General features: G+C 45.0%; 1 protein-coding gene across 4 annotated transcripts in view; it reads right to left on the bottom strand.

Annotated features, from left to right (window-relative positions):
* The window catches only part of ddr1 (discoidin domain receptor tyrosine kinase 1), a 37,632-nt gene extending 20,875 nt beyond the window's left edge, over nt 1-16,757 (bottom strand). For 2 of the 4 annotated variants that reach the window (XM_035641286.2, XM_035641313.2), the window contains exons 1-3: nt 16,410-16,755; nt 2,808-2,965; nt 483-585 (exon numbers count right to left, since the gene is read on the bottom strand). In XM_035641286.2, coding sequence (XP_035497179.1) covers nt 483-585; nt 2,808-2,907 — 203 coding nt within the window. In that variant the 5' untranslated portion in view covers nt 2,908-2,965; nt 16,410-16,755. Of the gene's footprint in view, nt 1-482; nt 586-2,807; nt 2,966-16,409 lie in introns of all 4 variants that reach the window. The other 2 variants (XM_035641293.2, XM_035641302.2) reach the window with 2 other exon arrangements.
* Between the last annotated feature and the right edge of the window lie 6,516 nt (nt 16,758-23,273).

The raw sequence follows: 23,273 nt of genomic DNA, 5'->3' as shown, positions 1-23,273 counted from the left end.
TTTTTTCCGAGCACTGACTCAATTATCCTATATGCAAACAATTAGTGACGATTATCAGCATCTCGATTTTAATCTCCTCCATGTTGTAATGCTGCTCTATTTACATCAGCATTATTGTTGTATAGTCTTCGGCATAATCGCCACCTGGTGGACTGGAGTGGAAGAGCCGGTTGTCAGTTGTTCATACACCAGCAGCCTAAAATCTCCCCTGTGGAAAGTTCCTGAGGCTGAAAGTTCCAGGTACTTTTGGTTGAAATGTAGCTTGAGATAGCTTTTGACCCTGCACACGCACACACGCACACACACACACACACACACACACACACACACACACACACACACACACACACACACACACACACACACACACACACACACACACACACACACACACACACACACACACACACACACACACACACACACACACACACACACACACACACACACACACACACACACACACTTCCTACACTTCCTACCTTCCATGTTTGCCCTCAGTGGAGTCTGACCAGGCGCTGGAGGCAGTGATGTCAGAGTCTGCGATGAAGCCATCCTCCATCCCCAGGGCGTAACGACACCGACCTGTAGGGGAAGAATTTGGGGGAACGAGAGGAAGAGAGAGTCGATAAAGACAAGAGCAACATTCTCATTGGTATGGAGCATATGTCCGGGGGAAACTAAATATTTCCATTAGAGTGTCAGCAGCCATCATTGGTCACGGAGCATAATGTTGTTATGTCATCTCTTCCGGACTTCATGCTTCATAACAGACACAGACAGAGAGGAGGGAGTAATAATACCAAACTCTACAGTAAATTGTTCCAGTTCGCTGTTTTGTTTAACAGTATCTCTCCGTCTGTACTAAAAAGTTACAGTAAGACGTAATGGCAGTGTTTTTGCATCAGCCCAGTAAATCCCTTTAGTCCCGTTAAGAGAGACAACATCAAAGACAGTCATTAATACCCATATGCATCTCAGAGACCATGCTCATATTTTATGTAATGGCCCTGTGGGACGCTACGCTCTCCCCTCTATAAACCTTTCCTGTTTCTTTTCGACATTTGGCTCTCCAACTAGCTTCACCGTCACACACAAAGTCTCTTCCTCAGGACTCCAGCAATCCTTCACAGCGCCTGTTCTGGTTACCACTGCCTGGGGATTTGCAGGAAGAGAACAAAGACCAGAAAGAAACGAAGGGCGAATTGAAGAACAGACGGGTTTCGGATATCTGCGCTGACTCATGTGATCAAGTGATCCAGATAACATGGACCCAGGCAGGGATTACCCAATGACCCAGGTCTGTCATGGGGAGGTGGTGGTGGTAGAGGGGGGGGGGGGGGGGGGGGGGGGGGTTGACAGGCTGGGGGCTTGGTTAGGGTAATATAAAGTGGAAAGGTGTACTGACAGTGATATGAACTGGAGGCTGAGGTTGACAGAAAGAGGGGTGGGGTGGGGGGGTCTAACTCAGTTTCTGTCATTGAATCAGCAGATAGGAATGTTGGGCTGGGTGACAAACCCTAAAAACCCCAATGGATGCAACACACACACACACACACACACACACACACACACACAGTTAATCCACGCCCTGCAGACAGGTGCTCATTTCATTGCATCATTATCATCCTTATCAGACATTGCCAGTCATCTCATTTCTGTTTGTTTCTGAGTTTTGTGCAACAGTGTGATCCTCCATCTCCAACAGTTTCCTTTCCATCAATCTATAGTCCAGAAATCATTTGGACATATGACACTATTTGAACAACAATTTAATTTGAAGGATGCATCTACAACATATGTCTACTATTGATTTATCCGACAATCTTTTTTTTCAAAAATCACTTAATCTCAAATAAATATATATATATATATATATATATATATATATATATATATAATGTATATAAATAAATGAATAAATCAAACATTTTCACAATCACAAATTCCTCATTGACATCTTCAGGGTTAGTTTTTTGCCATCCAGCATGGGGCAGAAGGTCGCAATAATTAATTTAAAGCAATATAGTTGCCAGTGAACTTTTTGTCAGTCAACTAATTGGCTAGTTTTTCAGCTATTGTTTTTATAGCTAGTTTGGATCATTTTAGTCGTTTGTAAGCATAAACACCAAACATTCACTGGTTCCACTTTGTCAAATGTGAGGATTTGCCATTTTTAGCTCCGTTTTATGAAAACCTTAAACTGAGTATATTTGGGTTTTGTTTCTTGGACAAAACAAGCCAATTCATAAAATCTTTGGCTCTCAGACATAATTTAATTTACATCCTGCAGAATCAGCATATAATTAATACAATAGGCAATAGTTTTCTCTCATTTACAGTCTACAGCTGCAGTCACAAGGTTGAAGCTGCTGCAAACAGTCTCCTCTGGTTACACCTAGTTGGCTCACATTCACTAAACTCATGTTCCCCCTTTTCCTTACATTTTGACTGACACTTTCATGAGCTGCCTGTGCATTAGTGGTCTTGACGAGCCAGGGAGAGACCGCCCAGCTATCTCTTTCTCCTATTTCACACGACTGGCTGGCAGACAGGGACGCGACACAGGATAGCCTGTTGATAGCGGTCGGAGAATGAGCCTTACTGATCTGAGAATGTGAGGAGAATGTTGAAGCAACGAGACGGACAGATGCTGCGCCCGTGGACAGGAGGAAGAGAGTAAGGTGTTTGATCATCCAGAGGTGTTTGACTTTGTGGGTATAAAAACCTTTAAATGTGTCAGACATTTTTTTTGGGGGGGGGGACAACAGAGACAGAAAGAAAAAAAGGGTCAAATCTTGTCCTACCTGAATCAAAAATCCACTCATGTTCCTCTGAAGACGACACCAGCAACACCAGGACTATGACCACAGTGACAGCAAACAGCCGCAGGGAAGGCAAGGCCATGACAGCAGCAACACACCTGGTTACCTGTCCGGGGACACGCTGACGGCCTGTGGCATACCTGTTGCAGAAAGAGAAATATTTAGGTCCAGATCCACTTTAGGATTCGTGTCTGTGCCTGTTGAATCTGCACCAACCACAATCAAACCACAAAGCATTTTATTTTCACATGTACATAAACAGGAGAGTAGACATACTCTATGCACCTCAAGCTCTTGCCTGAAACTGCTGAGCTCACAAGCTTCTCGTCTCAATCAAAATCTCAACCTCTCTCATTCAAATCCTCTTAGTCCACAACATATAACATGTCTTACAGTCATTTGCTTTCTCAGCGTTTGCATGCCGAGCTCAAGAATGGGCCAGACTCCAGCAGAACAAGCGCAAAGCCATATAACAAAGGCCACTTTCACACCCTATTTTGTTTTTCTCCCTGGCAGCAGAATGCCGTGATAAAATAATACTTTGCTGCCTTCAGAGGGGTACAAGCAGTTTGGTAATTGAAGATGGTGTAATTAAATAGCCCCGTTTACTCCCAGATAATGTTATTCCCTCTGCATGTGAAATACAAACCGTTTCTCCAAATTACTGATTTCAACCCTACTTTCCCTTAATAGGATAGAGTCTATTTAGAGCAGCCAGTTGAAGATGCTTGTTTGGAATGAATAAAAAATAGATGAAGCTTTAAGAACAGAGAAATAAAACCCAGTGGGTGCGAGAGAACAGATGTCAAAGTATTTTTGAGTTAATGGGACACAAACATTGGTCAGTGCGAGTGTAGCGCTAAGTAAATATGCTTGCTGGTACTACCACATCATTTATGGGATGTTTTGGTTTAAAAACCATTTTAAAAAGTGTGGATTCAACTGAATGACCATTTTGGAGGCTGAGGTTTTTTGTGCGATTGAATAGTGTTGTAATATACACAGGTAATTATAATATTTAGTTCACTCTCTTAGGGGAGACAAAATATTATGATCAAATCTCTGTACAACACAATACAATTCAGTCAAAAGGCACTTTACAGCCTCTGTATTGAACATACAGCCAAATCAGCACCTCCCCAAAAACAGTTTCAATAAAACTGCACATTATAACCTTTGTTGAGCTAGTACATAAGGGTTTCTGTGATATCAGACTCACAAGAAATTACCTCTGACCACCAAAATCTGAGCAGTTTATCCTCAAGGTGAAAGTTTGCAAAAAAAATTAAGAAATTCCCTTCGGGGGTTCGCGTGATATTGCATTTACAAGAATGGTATGGGCAGGCGGATGGGTGTACGGGCAAACACATATTAAGACGGACAACATGGAAACATAATGCCTCCGGATGGATGTTGCCAGCATGGGGGAATAAAACTAAGCACATTTCATAGCTCTATCCTTATTTTATTTTTTGAATAGGTCCGAGGCAGACTGCCAGTGCTGGAGCAAGAGGAAGGAAAGAAACTTCATGATAAGTGGAAGTCTGAAGTGGGAGTGACAGCTGGGAGAGACAGAGGGGCCAGGCTGTAGACCCTCTGTGTTTCGGCTTCATCTCTGACTAGACTGGGACAGGCCGACAGCTGACACACAGCTGTAGTGACAGAGGATCGGAGGGGGGGGGGGGTCTTCCAGGGAGGTGGGGAGGGGGTAATGTATGGAAACAGAGGGAATATTAGAGTAGAGTTAGCTCAGGGACACAAGGGCCGAGATGGTGGAACAAGAGCGGTGATGACATGGGTTCGTGTGTGTGTGTATTTGGGAGGAGGGAGGCGGTGTAGAAAGTGACTTATGGCCTCACGGTGTGTGTGTGTGTATGCCCGGTTACACAGGGTGTGTATGTGGGCATAGAGGATAGCCAGCCAGTGCAGCTGTCTTGAATGGGACACACAACGCAACCAATCCATGGTGCATGTGTTCCAAGAGGGGAGAGAAACTGAGAGAGAAAGAGAGGCTGACAATTTTTTGTTTCTTTTTCTTTAAAAAATTACCCAAGTATTCCAAAAGACTGGGCTAGATAACCAGAGTTGAGAATATTGCGACTAGGGCTACAAATCCAAGTTAATCAACATAACAACCACCACTATGTCAAAAAGGGGGAAAAGGGGAAAAATTTTAGCAGGGACATTATGAACACGGGAAGAAAACCAGACAAATGTTTCAGCAAGTGGGAGCAAAAGTGGGCACAGCCACCCGAGAACATTGTTGCTCGAAAAAAGTCAAGTGTTGTTGAACAGCTGTGGTTAGTGCTCAGAGAGGGAGAAGGGCCCGCTGCGTTCTGGAGGAGATGGCACAGTGTGGAGCCCGATCAACACTCTCACGTTTTGTCTCGGCAAATCCACGAACTGCAATTTTCTGTCCCACAAATCGAATCTCAACTGACAAGAGAAACACGGAGTCGAGTGCAGAGAGTCACACGGGAGAATTCTTTTAGTTAGCCATTGCGTCATTAACGATAGGTCTGCCAGTCTATAATTAGATTGCTTCAGTGAAAGAAGTGGCAAGACTTGACTGGGCTCTGGTTAGCGTCATTTCAAGAGAGGCCCTTGTGTTGGAATCAAATGTGAGCATTAATTTTTCCCTCCGGTTATTTCCAGTTGTGTAATAAAGCCAGTCCAAATGTCCGTAGTATCCTTAAGATCAGGTGGTTTTGCATATTTAGCTCATTAACTGCAAACTGTGTATGCTTTACATCACGGCCGGCCACTTTCAAGAGCATATATCTTCACTAACAGAACAGGGCTTTTACAGTAGTGACCTGCCTTTGAGATATCCTTTCCATAAGTGCAGTATATAGTAATTGGCTTGCAGAGACTTGATTTGGGAGAGGTTTAGTCCATTTTTTTCTGTCACCATTACTTTATCAGCATCAGAGACCTAACTGAGCGGCTGAGAAGCAACCTTATAAAATGTACATTTGGCCCTGTATTTTACTGCGGCCATAATATTTGCTTATCACTCCATTTCCGAGTTTTGGTTTTGCAAAACCACGCGAATGCCGAGATTTTCAACAGCCAATTTATAAATGACTTGCTGTTGAATGAGGCTACATCCACACCTATCTACTAAGCCAATTTTTTTATTTTCTTTTTACTATGTTTGTTATGCACCAATCACCAAAACTAATTCCTTATATGTGAATAAAAACGATTCTGATTCTGATATACCGAAAGCAATCTCTGTCCCGACGAGTGTTTTAGCTCCGTGCATGCCGGTGTAAACAGGAAGCAGGTTGTTTATTTGCAATTGGTTGCCATATTGCAGATTATACTACGAATTGGCAACAGCAATGTGGAAAATAAGACCAGGGATTTCCTTTCCTTTCTCGACAATGAGGTGGAACTGTTATTGACAGTAAGTGTTAGCAACACTTCTCATTCACCACTGGTAGTTGAGTCATGACCCAATCAGGAAGCCAATGTGCGGAACAGCGTAATTGTTTCCAAAAGTCTCAGTTTCTGCCCGCCCAGATTAAAACACAGGCCTGGATTTTTTTTTAACTAAAAACGGGCCGGCAGCGTTTATAAAATCCTCTGTTTTAAAGGCTCATGAACTCTGGAGTAGTGCGGGCACCAGACATAAACATAGCACAAGTGAAGCATTTTAAAACTTAAAATTGTTAGTGTAGATGTGGCCTGAGATTTATTGGAGGAGAGTTTTCCAAACAGTCCCTCAATCGTATAATGACACCTTCATATATATCTTCTATCATGTTATAAGCGTCTACGATTTGATATTTCAACTATGTTGCGTTGAACTGGAGCTGTTGAACTGGAGCAGTTGCTTGGATCCGGCTCTAAGGACCAAAAGTTGTGTGAAAGTGTGTATTGTGGCTCCAAAGGTGTGGCAACAACTTAAGTTGTGCTCAGGTGAGAGTGCAGACAAAGGAGGGATGCAGAGTCCAGTTCTTTGAGTTTAGACTGTTTATCTAGATGCAGTTCAGCATGCCAAATAAAACGTCTATCACAGTTTCTGTTTCATAATCTGAGAGGATTCAACACCACCAATATGCAATGATATCCCAGATTACAGGAGTGTGTGTGTGTGCTTTTTATCACTTTGATCACAGGAGTGTGTGTGTGTGTGTGTAGGTGTGTGTGTGTGTGCCAGATAAACAGCGAGGAAGAAAAAACAACAACTATTGGATGAAAGTAAATTAATTGAGTTTACAGCCATGCTCACAGTTCTATGAAGCTTTACTTAGGTACAGAATAGAATAGAATAGAAGCCCTTTATTGTCATTGCACATGTTAACTGTACAATGAAATTTTTAAAACGTTCTCAGCGGTGCTTATTTGCTCACAACAATGACAAGCTAATGTTTAGCAGGTATAATATTTACCGTGGTCACCAACATAGTTCAGTGTGTTCTGACACATTTTCCATTTAAAAATTCCATACCTTTTCCAGACTCAAATCTCCTTCTTAGGACTTAATGCAAAGTGCAGCTGAGAGGCTAATGGGAATGTCTAATGTGCATGTCATTATTTGGTCAATGGACAAATTTAAATTTTGACCTGATGAAAAAGTTAGATGAAAAGTCCGAAGATGGTCACAGTTAACCAAGGGACAATAATGTACCACATTTCATGGCAATCCATCCATCAACAGAACCATAAAGGTTGACCTCATGGTGGCGTTAGACGAAAAATCAGTTGATCACCAAAGTCATTTTGATTTATCCCACATGAACATGAATATCTATATAAAATTTCATTGCAATCCATCAAGTAGTCATTGATATATCTGTCTGGACCTTGGATCACACCACGTGAGTAAATTGTACAGAGAAATTACACATGATCAAAAAGCCAAAACATAATAATGTAAAAACGCATATTATCCTTTACTTTGAGAGTTTTCTTTTTTCTAAACACGGCTCATGTGATAAGTCTCCAATCATGGCCAGATACAGAGTAACACGCTGCCTCAGTTAGACGTGACTAATGGCCGCCGGGCAGGAGGGAGTAATGAGCTCTTTGTTTTGGATTTCAATCAGTGTGTGAGGACGGTGGTGAGGTCGCACGCACCGCTACCCTCTGTGTCCTGGAGAGATGGCAGCGCCAACTAATCTTCAATCTTCCCAGAACTTTGAAGGGAGTGAAACAAGGTCATTTGATGGCTTCAATACAAACAGGCTTGTTTCTGTGCAACTCAAGAGGTGGTGTGAGTGAATTTCTGATCCCTGCGGGGCCACTGGTCCCTTGTTCTTACTGAAGACACACTCCAAGGGCAGGCATAAGTTGTTTTGCTGCAGAAATCTGTTGAGGGGGTTCCATTATTCTCATTTTGAAATAATTGCCTTCAGCTTACTTTGGTTAAATATTAAAATATCACTCAAAACAAGGACAAAGTAAAAACTACTCCTCCTCAGCTACTGAGGAAATGAGGCTGGAGAAATGTGCTCTTGAAAATAAAGACTTCTAGAATTACCAGCAGTTACAGTGGGTAAAGTTTGGAGTCGTGCCCTTCTGTGGGTCATAATGTTCATCATATACTGATCATCGCATTGTATAACTGTGTCTCACAATATTCATCTATACAAGGAAGTGCCAGTCATGACTGTGGAATCCAAATGCACTGAGTTTCACCACAGGTTGAGGAAGCAGGAGGGAAGGATGGATGAGTCACTTAAGCGAGGCAACGCAAGTTGATGGAGGCGACAGTAATAGCGGCCGAGTCAGAAAAACAAATTAACCAGCCGCAAGGAAAAAAAGGAGAAAGTGCAGCATCAGACTGAAGGATGATGTTAGGAGGCAGTGAATCATGATGAAGAAAGCATGGTAAGAGGATTGTAAAGGAGAAAAAAAATCCTGGAAAACTTTAGTTGTGCTTAAAATCAAATGACTCATTAAGACAGCTCAGCTTTCACACAAAAAAAAACCAATTGAAAGCAATGACACAGCTAATAACAAATCTATTTTACAAGCTACCACCGGCCTGAGCTGAGGCTCAGTGGTAGTGTAAACACAGGTTTAAAAAAATGAACGTAACAAAGTTGGCGTCATCAGTATGTAGCTACACAGATCTGAAATCAATCATAACTAAAGAGTGAAACTCTCATCATTTTCGTTTTTTCCGCTGCCTAGTTTACATGGAAGCAGATCCACTTGGCCCCTCGGTCCACACCAGTCGCAGCGTTTACAGCGTTGCTGTTGCGCGTGGCGGACAGAGACAAATGTGACTGATTACAACAGGCTGGTCTGGCAAGTGAAGAATGCTTTCATCAACAGCAGACACATCAAGCCTTTTCAAAATTGTGGAGAAATATGCCAAGCTTGTTGCCAGAAACACAATTTTATTGGTTTCTTCCTTTTTGTTGTGTGTTAAAGTAGCGGGATGGTCTGTTTTTTACACTGTAAAACTTGTTGCCATGGTAATCAACATTTATATTTAAATGATTTGTGTTTTTTATGAATAATAATACAATTATCCCTGCGGTCTGAGAGCAATGTTGCTGTTATGCAGGTAATTCCACAAGGACATGTGCAATCAATGCAATTCCTATTGTGTTTTGTTATCAGTTATAACACTCTCAGCTCTCTCTCAAATAGTCGACTGACTGTCCTTTGGTGTGCTCCCTTCCAGCTGCACTGTACGCCTGGTGATGGTGATGGAAACATGTAACTGTTTGTGTGTCATCGGTGTGACAAGGATCATGGTGACTGTCAAGAAAAGAAGATGCCAAATGGGCGCACTTTAAGAAAAATGGGCAAGAGATTTTTTTTTTTTTGCTGAAGTAAAGTGTGAAAAAACACTTGCCAGTCTCAAGTGTCATTACACCTCAAAACACACCAAGTCTGGTGGGCGAGCTAAGAGCGAAGAAGCTGAAGCCTCATTCAGAAGGAACCCTCTTGAGCAGCTTGGACCGGACAAAGTTTAATTGTTCCAAAGTGTCTGTTTGTCTCATCGCAGACAGGATAACTGATATAGCAAAAGATACAATACTTTTGAGAAAAAGAAAATTCTGCGCTGTTTTATGTCACACAAAATTCATAAATGCAGGAGGACCACACACTTTCTAGTAGAAGGACGTAATACAACATTTGTGAAGGTCAACTGATAAACAGGAACAAACCAAGCATCTAAGGCCAGTGGTAGCATGACTAGCTATGCTGATGAAATAATTTTTTATCATGCAGATGTTTTTGTTGATTCACAACTTATTTATCATTAAAAAAAATCGCTCAATTAGGCAAACTTGACGAGCACTATGAGCTCCGTATGCACAACAACTAAGAGATAAAACAAAACAACACGTTCGGTGAAAGCATGAATATACGGCAAAGAACAGAGAGAAAAGAACCGACAGCACCTCTGGCAATCAACATGATTGACGGAGTCAGTCGTTTATTAGCTGCTTCCCGCTCTCTCTCTCTCTGTGCACGCAAAGGAAAAGCACAAGGAGAGAGTCTGTTATCGTATCTTTAGGGAAACTGGTTTTGACTGACAGAAACTGGTCTTAGCTCTCAGGGCATGAAGCTTCATGCGTGTCGGCACATGCAGTAAGCCCGTCCTCAGCTCTATTTTTCCCACTGTATAGTTCAACTAGAATGAGGGGAGTGGTGCCATTTCACTTTCTAATGCAACAAGTATGGTAATTGAATGAGCCGTCACTCCTTTGCTAAAAGTGAACCCAGTTCATCTGCGTTGCTGCTGCAGAGAGGGAAAATTAGTTGTGAGTTTGACCTGAGTTGCAGTGGGAGTGTGAAGATCATAAAGAGAATCTAGCAGGTCTGTGGTAGCATTAGCATGTTAATATGAAAGCACGGCACAGAGCGCACTATGTGGATCTCTGGGTTTGACACTGTGGCTGTTCTGGGGATGCAGTGTGGTGGCAAACTGCAGCCCAGTTCCCTGAATTCAATTTGCACTTGTTGCCTCCTGTCAGGGAACAAGTAAGAGGCAGAGGGGGGGCGAGGTGAGAGGAGAAAGGAGAGGCATGTGACAGCTCGGTGCTACTCTCACAATGGACAGAGAGAAAATAAACGCAGACAGAGACACAGACAGAATTCGAACGAAGAGACAGAGCGAGGACGGGACCAATACAATTATTTGCCCACAGGAGGGTGGGAATTATTCATCCAGTGAGTTGCCACTGAAACAGAGAGAAGTGAAAGAGGGATGGAGGGATCGCCAGAAGAGAAACGGAATTCAGCAGGAAGAAAAGCCACAGAGTTCAGGTCAAACAGGGAATGAGTTCAGCGAGACTCAGCATTTTGAGTAAAAGTGAGAAAACAGCCTGGCCTTACACAGCCCTCCAACAGATGTCTTCTTCTCATTTCTAATGAATGACAGCTGAGCAGAGAGAAAATCTTTTCATACGGGTTTGAGCCGTTTGATGTTTAGCTACCGCAGCAGGCAAACAAGAAAATCGACTCACAGAGAAGCAAACTACCATCCAAAGTTTGTGGTGACCTGATTAATATAAAATCTGGGGTTTACTAAAAGCCCAGCCACACACAAGTAATCTCTGTTAAAAACCTCGGGCACAGGCTGATACCTCTATCATATTTCCAGTTCCTCCGCCGCCTCCTCCTCCTCTTCCCTCTCGGCAGAGAGAAAGAATCCTCCTGAAATAAGCTAAATTACACATCACACAACTGTTTCCTGACGCTAATGTGCCCCACTAAGTCCCTCTGAGGCAGTAAGAGACAAGTTCATCCCCTCAATGTGGATGTCGTTAAATCCCAAATTCATCATATGAAGCGAAGACACATTTAAGAAGAAGGTAACCTTTGATGTTGAACACAATTTTATTCCATGTTCCAACAAGGTTTCAAAAGCACTTACTTTGCCAGGAGCCATCGGTAATTATTAGTGGTACACTGAGCCACAAGAGACACAGTGTGTGCTAGCAAGTGGCAACCCCACACGAGTGTGAGGACTTGAACCGGGATGATAAACAAAAAAAGGCCGAAAGAGGGAGACAACAGAGCGCACACTGGCTTTTAAGTTTGTGAGCTTCCAGGCTGCACAAGGTCTGTCTTAGTTTTCCAGAAGCGATAACTTCGACTGCCGGTGGTTGGCGAGACAAGTGAAGGAACATGACGTGACTGACAGTTGCTCTCAGCTCGCAGGATTTTACGCATTAAAGTCTGTTTAACCGTAAATGTGGGGGGGAGTTATATAAAGCCTTTTGTGGCTCCAGGGGGCGCTGCACAAAATCTGATAAATCGCCTCATGTGCTGTCAAAAAATTTCATGATTTAAAAAAATCTGGAGGTGTGGAGTTAGAAGGAGATAGAAGGAGTTAGATTACCAGACCTCTGTAGCCCACTCCTCATCTTTGTTTGAAGCAAGCTGCACCAAGATGCTTTAACCGCTACGAGCATAACATGCAGAATCTCCATCTAAACTGGAATAAATAGAATAAAAAAGGATGATATCTCTTGTTCTGCTGCTTAAATTTTGATACATTCTTTAAAAATGGTCCATCAAAGCCTGTCAGTGTTAGGAGCTTATCGGAGCTTTTGATGTGATTATTATTCTCTACCGTTGAGGGAGGATTAGGGAGGTGCTACCTGTCAACTCCAAAATTTTCTGTACATGCTGATGAATAATTAATAACACTTTGTAAATATTATCACCTCAAAGACAGGCCGTCTTTTTTGAGACATGTGCAGAAACATTTATTTGGGTTCCTTGGGTAAAACGGGGCATGAGGCACGAAGGTCTGAGATACCTTGATAAGGAACTTTGGCTTTGAAGAACCCTCAGCAGCCAGAGTATCACCCCAGTGTGCTTACGTTCACACAGCGAACTCGCTATCTAGCCGAGGCAACCACGACGGGAAAAAGCAAACAGATAAATGAGGACACTCACGGGGGACGATAAGAGAAGGGAGGCTGAGGATGAGATGGATGAGCAGAGGAGGAGGATAAATGAAACATCTAGTGCTGTTTCAAAGGGAATGGGGAGATAGGAGATGAAGAAGGAGAGTATGTGTGTTCCGTGTCAGATGTAGCGAGAGAGACAGATTGCAGAATGATCAATTAGGGGATCAAAGGTATGCTGGATGCCGGGGTGAAGACGGAGGGACCGGGCTGGGTGAGCGGGGGAGGGCTGATCTAAGAGATCGTAGGACTTTGGAGATTCGTGGGGAAAAAAACAAATAAGAGATTTGGGACATCACAGACAACTAAAGCCAGAGAACACCATGGATCCCACTTTGAAGTGTCACCACCCATAACACGATCCATTCGTTTCTCTGATAGTCGCGTCCCGCTCGCTCTGCATGTGACCACACGTACGGCAAACGCAATTGAAAAGTCCGGCTGTCTAGACTTGAGGGGAAATTGGTTTAGGAAAACAGGGTGGACAGCAGAGTCCTTCCTTCAATTGGTTTCATTTCCTTTTAGAAGAGGGGCATAGAGGCAAGGAACCGTGGTGTGTCTTAGGACTTGAATGGATTCTTCTGCCGGGGGTCGAGGTTCCCGCTTCAGTCTGTCGGGAGACAAATACAACCGAACACAGTATTTAGTGGAGTTGCTGCCTATCACGCAATTGTTGTGAGAGAAGTCTTATAAAAGACGGTCCTTTGGGATAGATAACACCATTATCATCACTGTGCTCTTGTATGTGGTTATAGCCACATTAGCCACCACTTCTATAAAGATCAGGCATCTGTGCAAAACATGCAATGCAGTCATTGTGCAAGGTTTGCCTTTAGATTTGGAATTCTTGTCCACTCGCTAAATGTCTTTTCACAAAGATCGACGACCTGAAACACAGACAAAGTCATAAAGAACAGACTGCCACCACAACAATGGGCCAGATCGAGGACGGCAAACTGAGGTCAATGATCAACCAGACTAGACAAAACCAGTGTCCCAATTGTAAACACAAGATCCTGCTTCTCTCTATGTGCAATCTTGAACACATGGCAAACACAAAACCTCAAATGACACAAAACCTCAGTTCATTTAAACAAACCTTCCAACTTTGGTTCATGATTCTTAAAAGACCTAAACACAACCAACACCAGCCTTTGTCAGTGCTCTGCTCATACTTCTCCACAATTCTCAAATGATGCAATGAATATAATTTTCTTCTAACTCTGCTATGACAAAAATTTTCCCCTGGTGTGTGCATTCACAATTATACTCAGATAATTTGTCTATCCAACTCTGTCTTCCCTGCTGGACTGTATAGCTGATAAAAAAGGAGCTATGCAGGGCCAACGGCTCTCGTGGGATGCTCTGGGAGAATTAGCAGCCAGATGCCCATTAGACAGGGCTCCAGCAGACCTATGCCTGCCGTGAGGGACTGTATACCAACACTCTGTGCTCCTTCCCACTTTCAGCCTTTGCTACAGAAGCTCAGATGGAGGAGAGCCGAGGAGGGGGAAAAAGGGCCTTTTATTGCCTCTATCTTTTGGCAAATAGCACATGGAGCCACACCAACCCCCCACCTCCTCCTCCTCCTCCTTCCAACGGTCTAACAATGCTACAGCTCCTCTGGACGGCCCGATCAGTCCGCCCCGCCAACTCACGCCCCCAAAAATGTACCGTTATCACGTGATGGGAAGAGCGACTGCCCGCTGCACTGCACACCCCCTTGAAGCCCATTGTGCATTCCTCCATCAGGGCCACCTCAGAAATGCTCGCGGTCACACCCAACCAATCACCTCTCTCATGTGCTCTGCCACAGAGCTGAAATATGCAGTTTGAGCATAAATTTCCCTTAATTTCAAAAGAATCAAGCACCTCGCGATTCGCTCTCACCACCCCGCTTTCCTGGCTCATTAAAACACAAAATGTAGAACCTGTTCGAAGTCCAAACATTTGGCCTTCAGCTAACCCACAGATGCTAAAATACTCCAGTGTCAGGCCGCCCCCTTTGCCGAGTTCAGGTTTGGTTCTGGTGATTGATTCCCTCTCCAAAGAACCACCACCTCGTGTAGGGCCAGAGGTGAGGGAAACCCGAGCTGGTGGTCGGACTGGAAGTCACCTGTGGCGCTGTGAGGGCGCTGGGGGTTAATTGTCGGTGAGTGACGGCCAACACTTGGATGTGTGGAGGTCATCCAAGAACATTAGTGGATTTTACTGGGCCATACATCAGGGTCGCTGCGAGTTTTAAAGCTTTTTCGTTTGACTTGTGAGGTTTTGTGAAGGAGGTGCGACGTGGTGCTGGTGTAGAATGTCTTCAGCTGCAGCTGTGAAGGAGGGAACGACCAGCGACAACGGGTGGGGATTTGAAGTGATGTAAGGGCAGGGTGGAAGAAATTAAAAATCCGTTTACTGTAGGTGATATTAGGTGATATGTAAACATGGTGAAAGCATTAGTCATTGCACAATTTGGGTGCCCAGAATAATGTTTTCTCTGCTGCCAAGGGCCCGCATTTAGAGAGACGTTGAGCAGCACGGTTTGCAACAGGACTCGACTATGATGTACACCGTCAGAGTATTTCAGCTATCTGCCACACACACACACAGGGGCACACACAGGGGCACACACACACACACACACACAGGGGCACACACATGCACACGCGCACAGGGGCACACACACGGGCACACACACACACACACAGGGGCACACACGGGCACACACACACACACACACACACAGGGGCACACACGGGCACACACACACACACACACACACACAGGGGCACACACGGGCACACACACACAAAGGGGCACACACGGGCACACACACAGGGGCACAGACGGGCACACACACACACACACACACACAGGGGCACACACGGGCACACACACACAAAGGGGCACACACGGGCACACACACACACACACGGGCACACACACAGGGGCACAGACGGGCACACACACACACACACACACACACACACACAGACACACACGGGCCCACACACACACACACAGGGGCACACACAGGGGCACACACACACACACACACACAGGGGCACACACATGCACACGCGCACAGGGGCACACACACGGGCACACACACACACACAGGGGCACACACGGGCACACACACACACACACACACACAGGGGCACACACACGGGCACACACACACACACACACACACACAGGGGCACACACGGGCACACACACACAAAGGGGCACACACGGGCACACACACAGGGGCACAGACGGGCACACACACACACACACACACACAGGGGCACACACGGGCACACACACACAAAGGGGCACACACGGGCACACACACACACACACGGGCACACACACAGGGGCACAGACGGGCACACACACACACACACACACACACACACAGACACACACACGGGCCCACACACACACACACAGGGGCAGGCAGAGAACCGGGGCGCAATGTTACACCTAATGCTCTTCCCAACGGCCCGTGGCCACCGTCCAGAGCCGTGCCCGCAGAGACAGACAGACGCCAAACCACAGGGTGCAGACAGGCAGACAAGACACACAGCCGGAAATAGGCTATCCGCTTCAATATTATTATTATTATTACTAGTACTATTATTATTATCATCATAGCCGCCTATTAGTGAGCCAAGTGCGCGCGGAGGACTGAAGGGAGTTTGTCGCTACTCACCCAGAAGACGCGCAGAAGTCACTTCGTGGTGAAGTCCGTGCGGGACCAGGCGACGCGGTGTTCTCGCCCCTGAACAACACGCGACCGCTGAATAAATCCAACCGGAGCTCCGGAGCAGTTGTCGCACTCAGTGAACGGACTTCTGTCAAAACTCAGAAAACAAGGGGGGGTGGGGGGTGGTACTCCGTGGCCTACCCGCTTTCACTTGACACTCTCGGGATGAATAGTTAACGAGACAAGTTACATAAAATAAAGAGTGGGAGAGCGTCAGAGAGCTCCCCTCGCCGCGGCCGCTCGGTGAGTCTGCGCCCGGGTGGTGTTCCTCTCTCACCTCGGTCCAGGCTCCGCAGCTTCGGCCAGCAGGCGCCACCAGGTGCTCATTTACATAACTGCACCGGCGTCGTCCAATCACAGCTCGGCGCAAGGTGTCTGATTGAATATATCATCAGGGGCGCCGTCCAATCAGCGTCGCCCGTGGGCGGGCGCTGTGAGCCTAACAACACTGTAGGATGAAATTCAGCGTGAAGGGGGCGGGGGGGGGGGGGGGGGGGGGGGGTCCTTTGTTGCAGCAGGCTGAGATTTGTGGAATATGACATATGATACAGCAGCGAGCAGCGTGGCAGTTTCACCTTGTTAACCCTTTGCATGTAAGAAAATGTCACCACGCCGTTTCAGGACAGATTTTTCTTTTTTTTTAATTAATATAAACTTGTAATACTTGAATTATCTCTTCTGCCTCACACGGCACCTGGAATGGGCCATTTAATGTAGACCCACGGCACTCTGCCTCGGTATTTACCTCTGAAAGAAACTTTATTACAGAGCGGTGGAGGTGTAACTGTATACCATTACTGGCCCTGGGCTATAATGACTCAGATTGAAGGGTTTGCAGTAAAACACAGCAACGGAGCCGGTACCAGGAGAGTTGTTGATATGGGACCCTGAGGCAATGCAGCAGTTAGATAGGAATTCATGTTTTAAAGTTGAACATAAGAAGAAAAAAGGCTTCTTTAAAGCAATAACCGTGTGTGTCGTTGGTTACTGCCTGTCTGACTGAAAGGGAGGGAAATTTAGCTGGTGCTCAATCAGCAGCGAGGAACGATAAAGGTCATTTAACACACTCTGACCCGCCTTGAATAAACAGGGAAGATTCCAGTGACACCCTCTCTGCATCCGAAAGTTCACTTTTTGTGTGTCCGAGTGCTTTGTGTGAGTGTTTAAACTGGGATATGCTGAAAAAACATTTTCTAACCCAATTGTCAATCAGTTCTTAAAACACACACACACACACACACACACACACACACACACGCACACACACACACATAGAGACACACTTTCCCCGTCCTCTCCCCTTCACGCTCCCTCTCTTTTCCAAATTGTTTTGTGTTTATAAAGTCTCTAGCTGGACTTTCATCTGGCCTGGCCTCATTTTCTCTGCATATCATTAACATTCTCTCACCACTTTTCAATTCAGGGCAGCTAAACAAGACCAAAACCCTCCCCTCCCCTCCCCTCCCTCTGTGTTAAAATGGTTAAACTTCCCTCTGTCAACAGTTTTTTCTCTATTTAGCCACAATCCTATCACGATTTATTCATGTTTTTATAAAAGTATATTGTTTTCCTTTTTAAATACTTTGCTTTCCAGTAATGCAAAATCACTTTAAAGGAGGTGAGTTCAAGCTAAAAGGGTGATGAAGAAATCACTGTTGATGTTCAAGAGTTATTATCCATGACATCCACCCGCAGAATGTTAACTGATTCTCAGGAACGATCCTGCCGATGAGCACAGTAGTTCTCGGTTCTTGTTCTTTTCACTCCCCAGAGACTTTCCCTTCTCTTTTCAGCCTTTTCTGTTGTGCACACAGTTCAGCTGCCTCTGCTTTGTTCGTTGTCTGGGCAACAGCAAATCCCCTGGCAGAAATTATGACCTTTTTCAGCATTATTTCCTTTCTACTTCATACCTCTTCTCTTCTATTCTTTTTCTGATCCTTTTTCAAAAACTTCTGTTTTTGGGGGGTTTTTTTTACAACAGAATATGCTCAATTCCCCCTTTTAATCTTCGTTTGGTTGTTGTCACCAAACCACTTTTTCCTCCCTCCTCTCTTTCTGCTCGTTCTCGCTCTGGGTGAAAACCAGTGAAGCATAAAGAGCAGGTCTGATCCTGTGAGGAATTCACTTGGTGGGAGAGAGGAACAAACAGAGAGAGAAAGAAAGTTGTCTCACATACTGTATGAGTCAGCAAGGACAGGAAAGCACTTGTGATACGATATGTAAGGAAAGATAAAGAACGGGGGGAAGAACGAGTTTCCTGAAACATCATCTGTCAAGACAAACAAAGGGGGTTTTCAGAAAAAAATGTAAAAAGTTCAAAGGAAAAAAACTTTACTTTTTAAAATGGTTATTGCATTCAGCAGAAAATTATACAATTCTCCTCCAATAATTCTATTCAGGAGGAAAGATGACCTACAGCATATCATTCTGAATATACAGCTTGAATCTATTATCTCTCAGACATCACATCAGTCAAAAAACACAAACATCTGAATTAGAAATGGAGGAGTTTGTCTCAAAGGCATTTCATGGGATAATGCGCACGCATGTAAACACACACACACACACACACACACACACACACACACACGGGCGGCCTGTCCACCCCCTGTTGAGGTCTGACAGCTGTGCAGGGCTGCAGGATTCAGACAACACAGATCAGTTGCAGAATGCGAAGCTTGCAGTATGTTGGGAACCAGCGTAAAACCACATACCAAGCATTCTACCCTCTGAAACATCTCTGCCAGTGTCTTTTTCACTGGGAACACGGAAAAAACAATGAATGACCCAGATTTGTAATGGTCAATGGAAAACCACCAGAGAGCCACACAGCTCCATTTACCACAAAACAATCCCTTTTCTTGGCGTGCATGTGTGACTTCAAGTCTATGTTTGCTTGAAACATACGTGTTTATGCGTGTGTGTGAATGTACAACTCCACATGCACGCTGTGCTCCCCCCTAATGTCTTTTTACTGTGACTTGTTTGTGCTCTGTCAATATCAGTGTCAGTGGATCAAGGCAGGTTGTATTTGATCGGCCCCGGGTGAGGATCTGGGAGCGGTGGAGGTGTCAGGGGTCGCGGGGTCAGCATCTGCTCCAGGGGGAGTTTCCTGGGTGGGTGGGTCGGGGTGGGCATCATAGTCCTTGAGCTCTCTTTTTAGGTGTTCAGCGAGGAAAACAGTTGTGTCAGCTCCTCTCACTTCTCACAGTGATCTCTGAAGTCTCTGTTTGTTTCCCGTTGTCTTTCTATTTTGGGATTCCATATTATTGTATTTTCTGGACAAGTAATAGAATCTACAGCCAGCGCGATTGACAAAATGATCATTATCAGGATAGTTAGAATAGTTTGGGGTTAATCCCCAGAGCTGCGATCCTCGCTCAGAACCTTACGACAACTTTTGAAGATCATTTTGTCAGAAAAATGACCAATTTCTTTATATTTAAATGTTCCATTTTTTATTTGTTTTTAATGTTGTAAATTATATTGTAAGGAGAAATTGCACATTTTACGGGCACTAGACTCTCACTTGGGAACCAAAATATTAGAACTTTCACACGGATTCATTTTACTGCCTCACACCATGCAGCCACTCCAAGAGATATTCCATTATCTGCCGGAAAAAAAATCCCATCGTTTCTGGAGTGTCCTTGTTACCATGCAGCTGGATATGTGTGAAGTGCGATGAGCTCAGTGTTGTCATGGGACTGTGTGGAGATAGGGTGAGGCGGGTGGGAGGCTGAGGGTGAGGTGGGATTGTCAGGCTTGGTGGGGGTGAGGGTTCCAGATGACCCCTCGCACAGTCAGGAGTCCTTGGAGACCCTCTCAGCTGTAGCAGCGCACTTGTGCCTCCTCTTCCTCCTGACTGGAGGAGGACGGAGGGATGGAGGGGGGGAGGGGGATGCAAACTCTTTTTGGGTGTCAGGTTTCTCTCCCCCCTTTAGAAATCCCCCACTATTCATCTGTGCACACGCACACACACACACACACAAATCTAACAGTGTTGAGGACTGCTGCCTCTGCTATGGCATTTGGGAGGCTCCTCTACAACTGTTGCCCCCTGTTCAAACTGTCACTCCAGCCGCTCTAGGATTTGACTTCCCCTTTTTCTTCCCCCTTCCCTCCCTCCTCTCCTCACCTGTCTGAGCCAGCCACTGAATGAATGGCTTTCTTTTCTTCTCCCATCTCTCTTCTCTGCTAACATTCCCACTCCTTTGGGAGTTATTCACCACAACCTCGCTGGGATGTGCTCTTCTTTGTTCGGCCCTCCACCCTACTGGCTTCACCAATTACATGTTTAGTCTTTCCACACCCCTGCTCTTTGGCTTAGACAGTAGTTTAACTTGGCTAAACGTGGCCTCAGACAGCCATGACATGTTCTCAGTGTCAAGACATGTAATTATAGCTATCCTTTAATTATTTTTAATTAATATTCAAATTGGCCGAAGCCCAGGGGAAGAAGCAAAACAGAGCTAATTTGGTGGAGTAATTTCAATCGCCATGGCAACTCAAGTCTGATCTCATTCCCATCTCCACTCCTGGATCTAAAACTCTCCCTCCCTTCTGAAAAACATTCAAGCAGGCTGTTGCTGGCTCCTCCGAGTGAGAGTGAATGTTTGGTGGCAGATTTGAAGGTGCCGAGGACGGGGTGGGCGGGTGGTCGGGTGGGTGAGGAGAGCGAGGAGGAGGGTGTGTGTGGGGAGGACTCAGAAGGGTGCAAATGAGTGCCATTGCAAAGTAGTGAGAGGTGGTGCTAAAAATACCTATTGACACATAGGCTTCAACTCACAAACAGGGTCGGATACAAACACAAGCAAGCCAAGCCAGTGACCAATGAGGTCTCATTCATGCACCAGCGGGCACACACACACACACACACACACACACACACACACACACACACACACACACACACACACACACACACACACACACCCCTATTTACAGTATAACTGAGCTATAAAATACTGAATCCCTCTGAGTTTGTATTGGCAGTGCTCTGTAGGCCCTGTCCTCACTCGAGCATGAGTCCTTTGAACAAACAAACCCAGCTGCCATATTGAGCGGCCATATTGTGACCCTCTGCAGGAGGAACATGGGAAAGCTGCTCTGTACACATCGTGTTGAATGCTCACTGTGGCAAATATTGTTTCTAAGTTTACCCCACGCTGACATACTGCTGGGACAGTTTACCAAGTGCTGATCAACTAAAGAAAAGAGAAAATTATTTTTCATTGTGCTCGGTTTAGAGAGTCATTACAAAATATGGGTGTGGTATGATCACCTGGATGAGTTTTCCTGTGGAAATGATGTTTGCCACCTTGTATGAACGAATCCATCTCTACTGTACATATCTGGGCCGACAAAGAAAATTTGTCACCAAACGCCCCAGTGAACTTTTCAAAAATCTGTGCCTTGACAGGTTGTCAGTGGTGGATGAGGTACTCACATCCCTTACTTACATAAACGTACCGTTACAACAATCAAATATACTCCATTATAGGCTAAAGAACATATTCAAAGTCCTGTTTAAGAAAAAGTACAAAAGTATTCTCAGCTCAACATATTTAAAGCACTCATTCTGCAGAAAAATGGCCCCGTGACAAATATGGTTATGCAGTTGGTGCCAGCCCCCACCCACCCCCACATGATGAACCTAAAGGGTTGTGAGATTATTAATGGGTCAAAGTTTACAGGGGAATGTCTGTTTGTGTCCATCTAACAACAACATATAAGACATTTAAACCGTGTAACAAGAGGCCTAAACACACAGCAAACTGTCTTGTTTTCATTTGAAACGTAGTCCCTGTCATATAAATGTACAGTGAAGTACAAAGTAATGTACCTAGTTACTTTCCACCACTGTGGATTATGTTCGCGGAATAGCAACCAGAGAAGGAGCTGAGGAGGACCTCCAGTCCTCAGGGCCATGGTCTCGTCACCCCCCACAGCGCTGCTGGAGCATCAGGACACCAATGGGGGGGGACAACTGCCCAAGCTGTAAATCAATGTATGTGTGTGTGTGTGTGGGTGGTCTCTGTATATGAGTGAAAAGTGTGACTTGCTTATGGCAGCAGTAGATCACCGCTTCACCTACTTCCAGCGTACACGGAGAGGAGAAATGGTCCAGGAAAACTCCAGGAAAACTTTAATGTGAGACCAACGTGAGTTAAGTGACCACATGCAGCCATGTAACTCTTTCTGACACACCTTTTCTAAAGCTGAACATTGTTGTAGCGTGTTGTAACACGTACACATTAACACGACTAACGATTAACACAATCAGCTGAATGCCCCCCGACGATTAACTGCAACTAAAGTCTGAAAGAAATGCTGGCTTTGATAGCCCTCTAGTGACCAGGGATGTGTACCTGCCAGATGAGCGAGACGTTAGAAATATAATTCACTTTAATGGGAATTATTACAGTTGATGTTGTTAATAAAAAGCCAGCTGGGACATCTGATTTTATTTATTGTTTCTGAAGGGAGCTAAAACACAGACAGCTTTTTTACAACTTCACACTCACTCTCTATCTCACCTGTATGCGTCAGTGTATATGAGTGTGTGTGCGTGTGTGTCCGGTGCCCAGGGGAGAATATAAAACCAGACTAATGAATTGTTCTGCTCTGCTTATGCTTTGGGCCTCATATGAAACCAATTCATTACAGCCCCGGCGTCACCCACATGTTCGCTGGGGAACACAGCGAACATGTGGGAGCAGGAACGGGGCAAACAAGAGAAGGGGGGAAGGGGCAAAGAGGGCAAAAGTCCCCACAACAACCTGATTGCGTCATGAGAAAGCTTTCCAG

The sequence above is a fragment of the Scophthalmus maximus genome, chromosome 1, assembly GCF_022379125.1.
Source record: "Scophthalmus maximus strain ysfricsl-2021 chromosome 1, ASM2237912v1, whole genome shotgun sequence".
Classification (NCBI taxonomy): domain Eukaryota; kingdom Metazoa; phylum Chordata; class Actinopteri; order Pleuronectiformes; family Scophthalmidae; genus Scophthalmus; species Scophthalmus maximus.
Note: the sequence above shows the minus strand (reverse complement) of the source record. Positions and strands in the feature narration are given on the sequence as shown.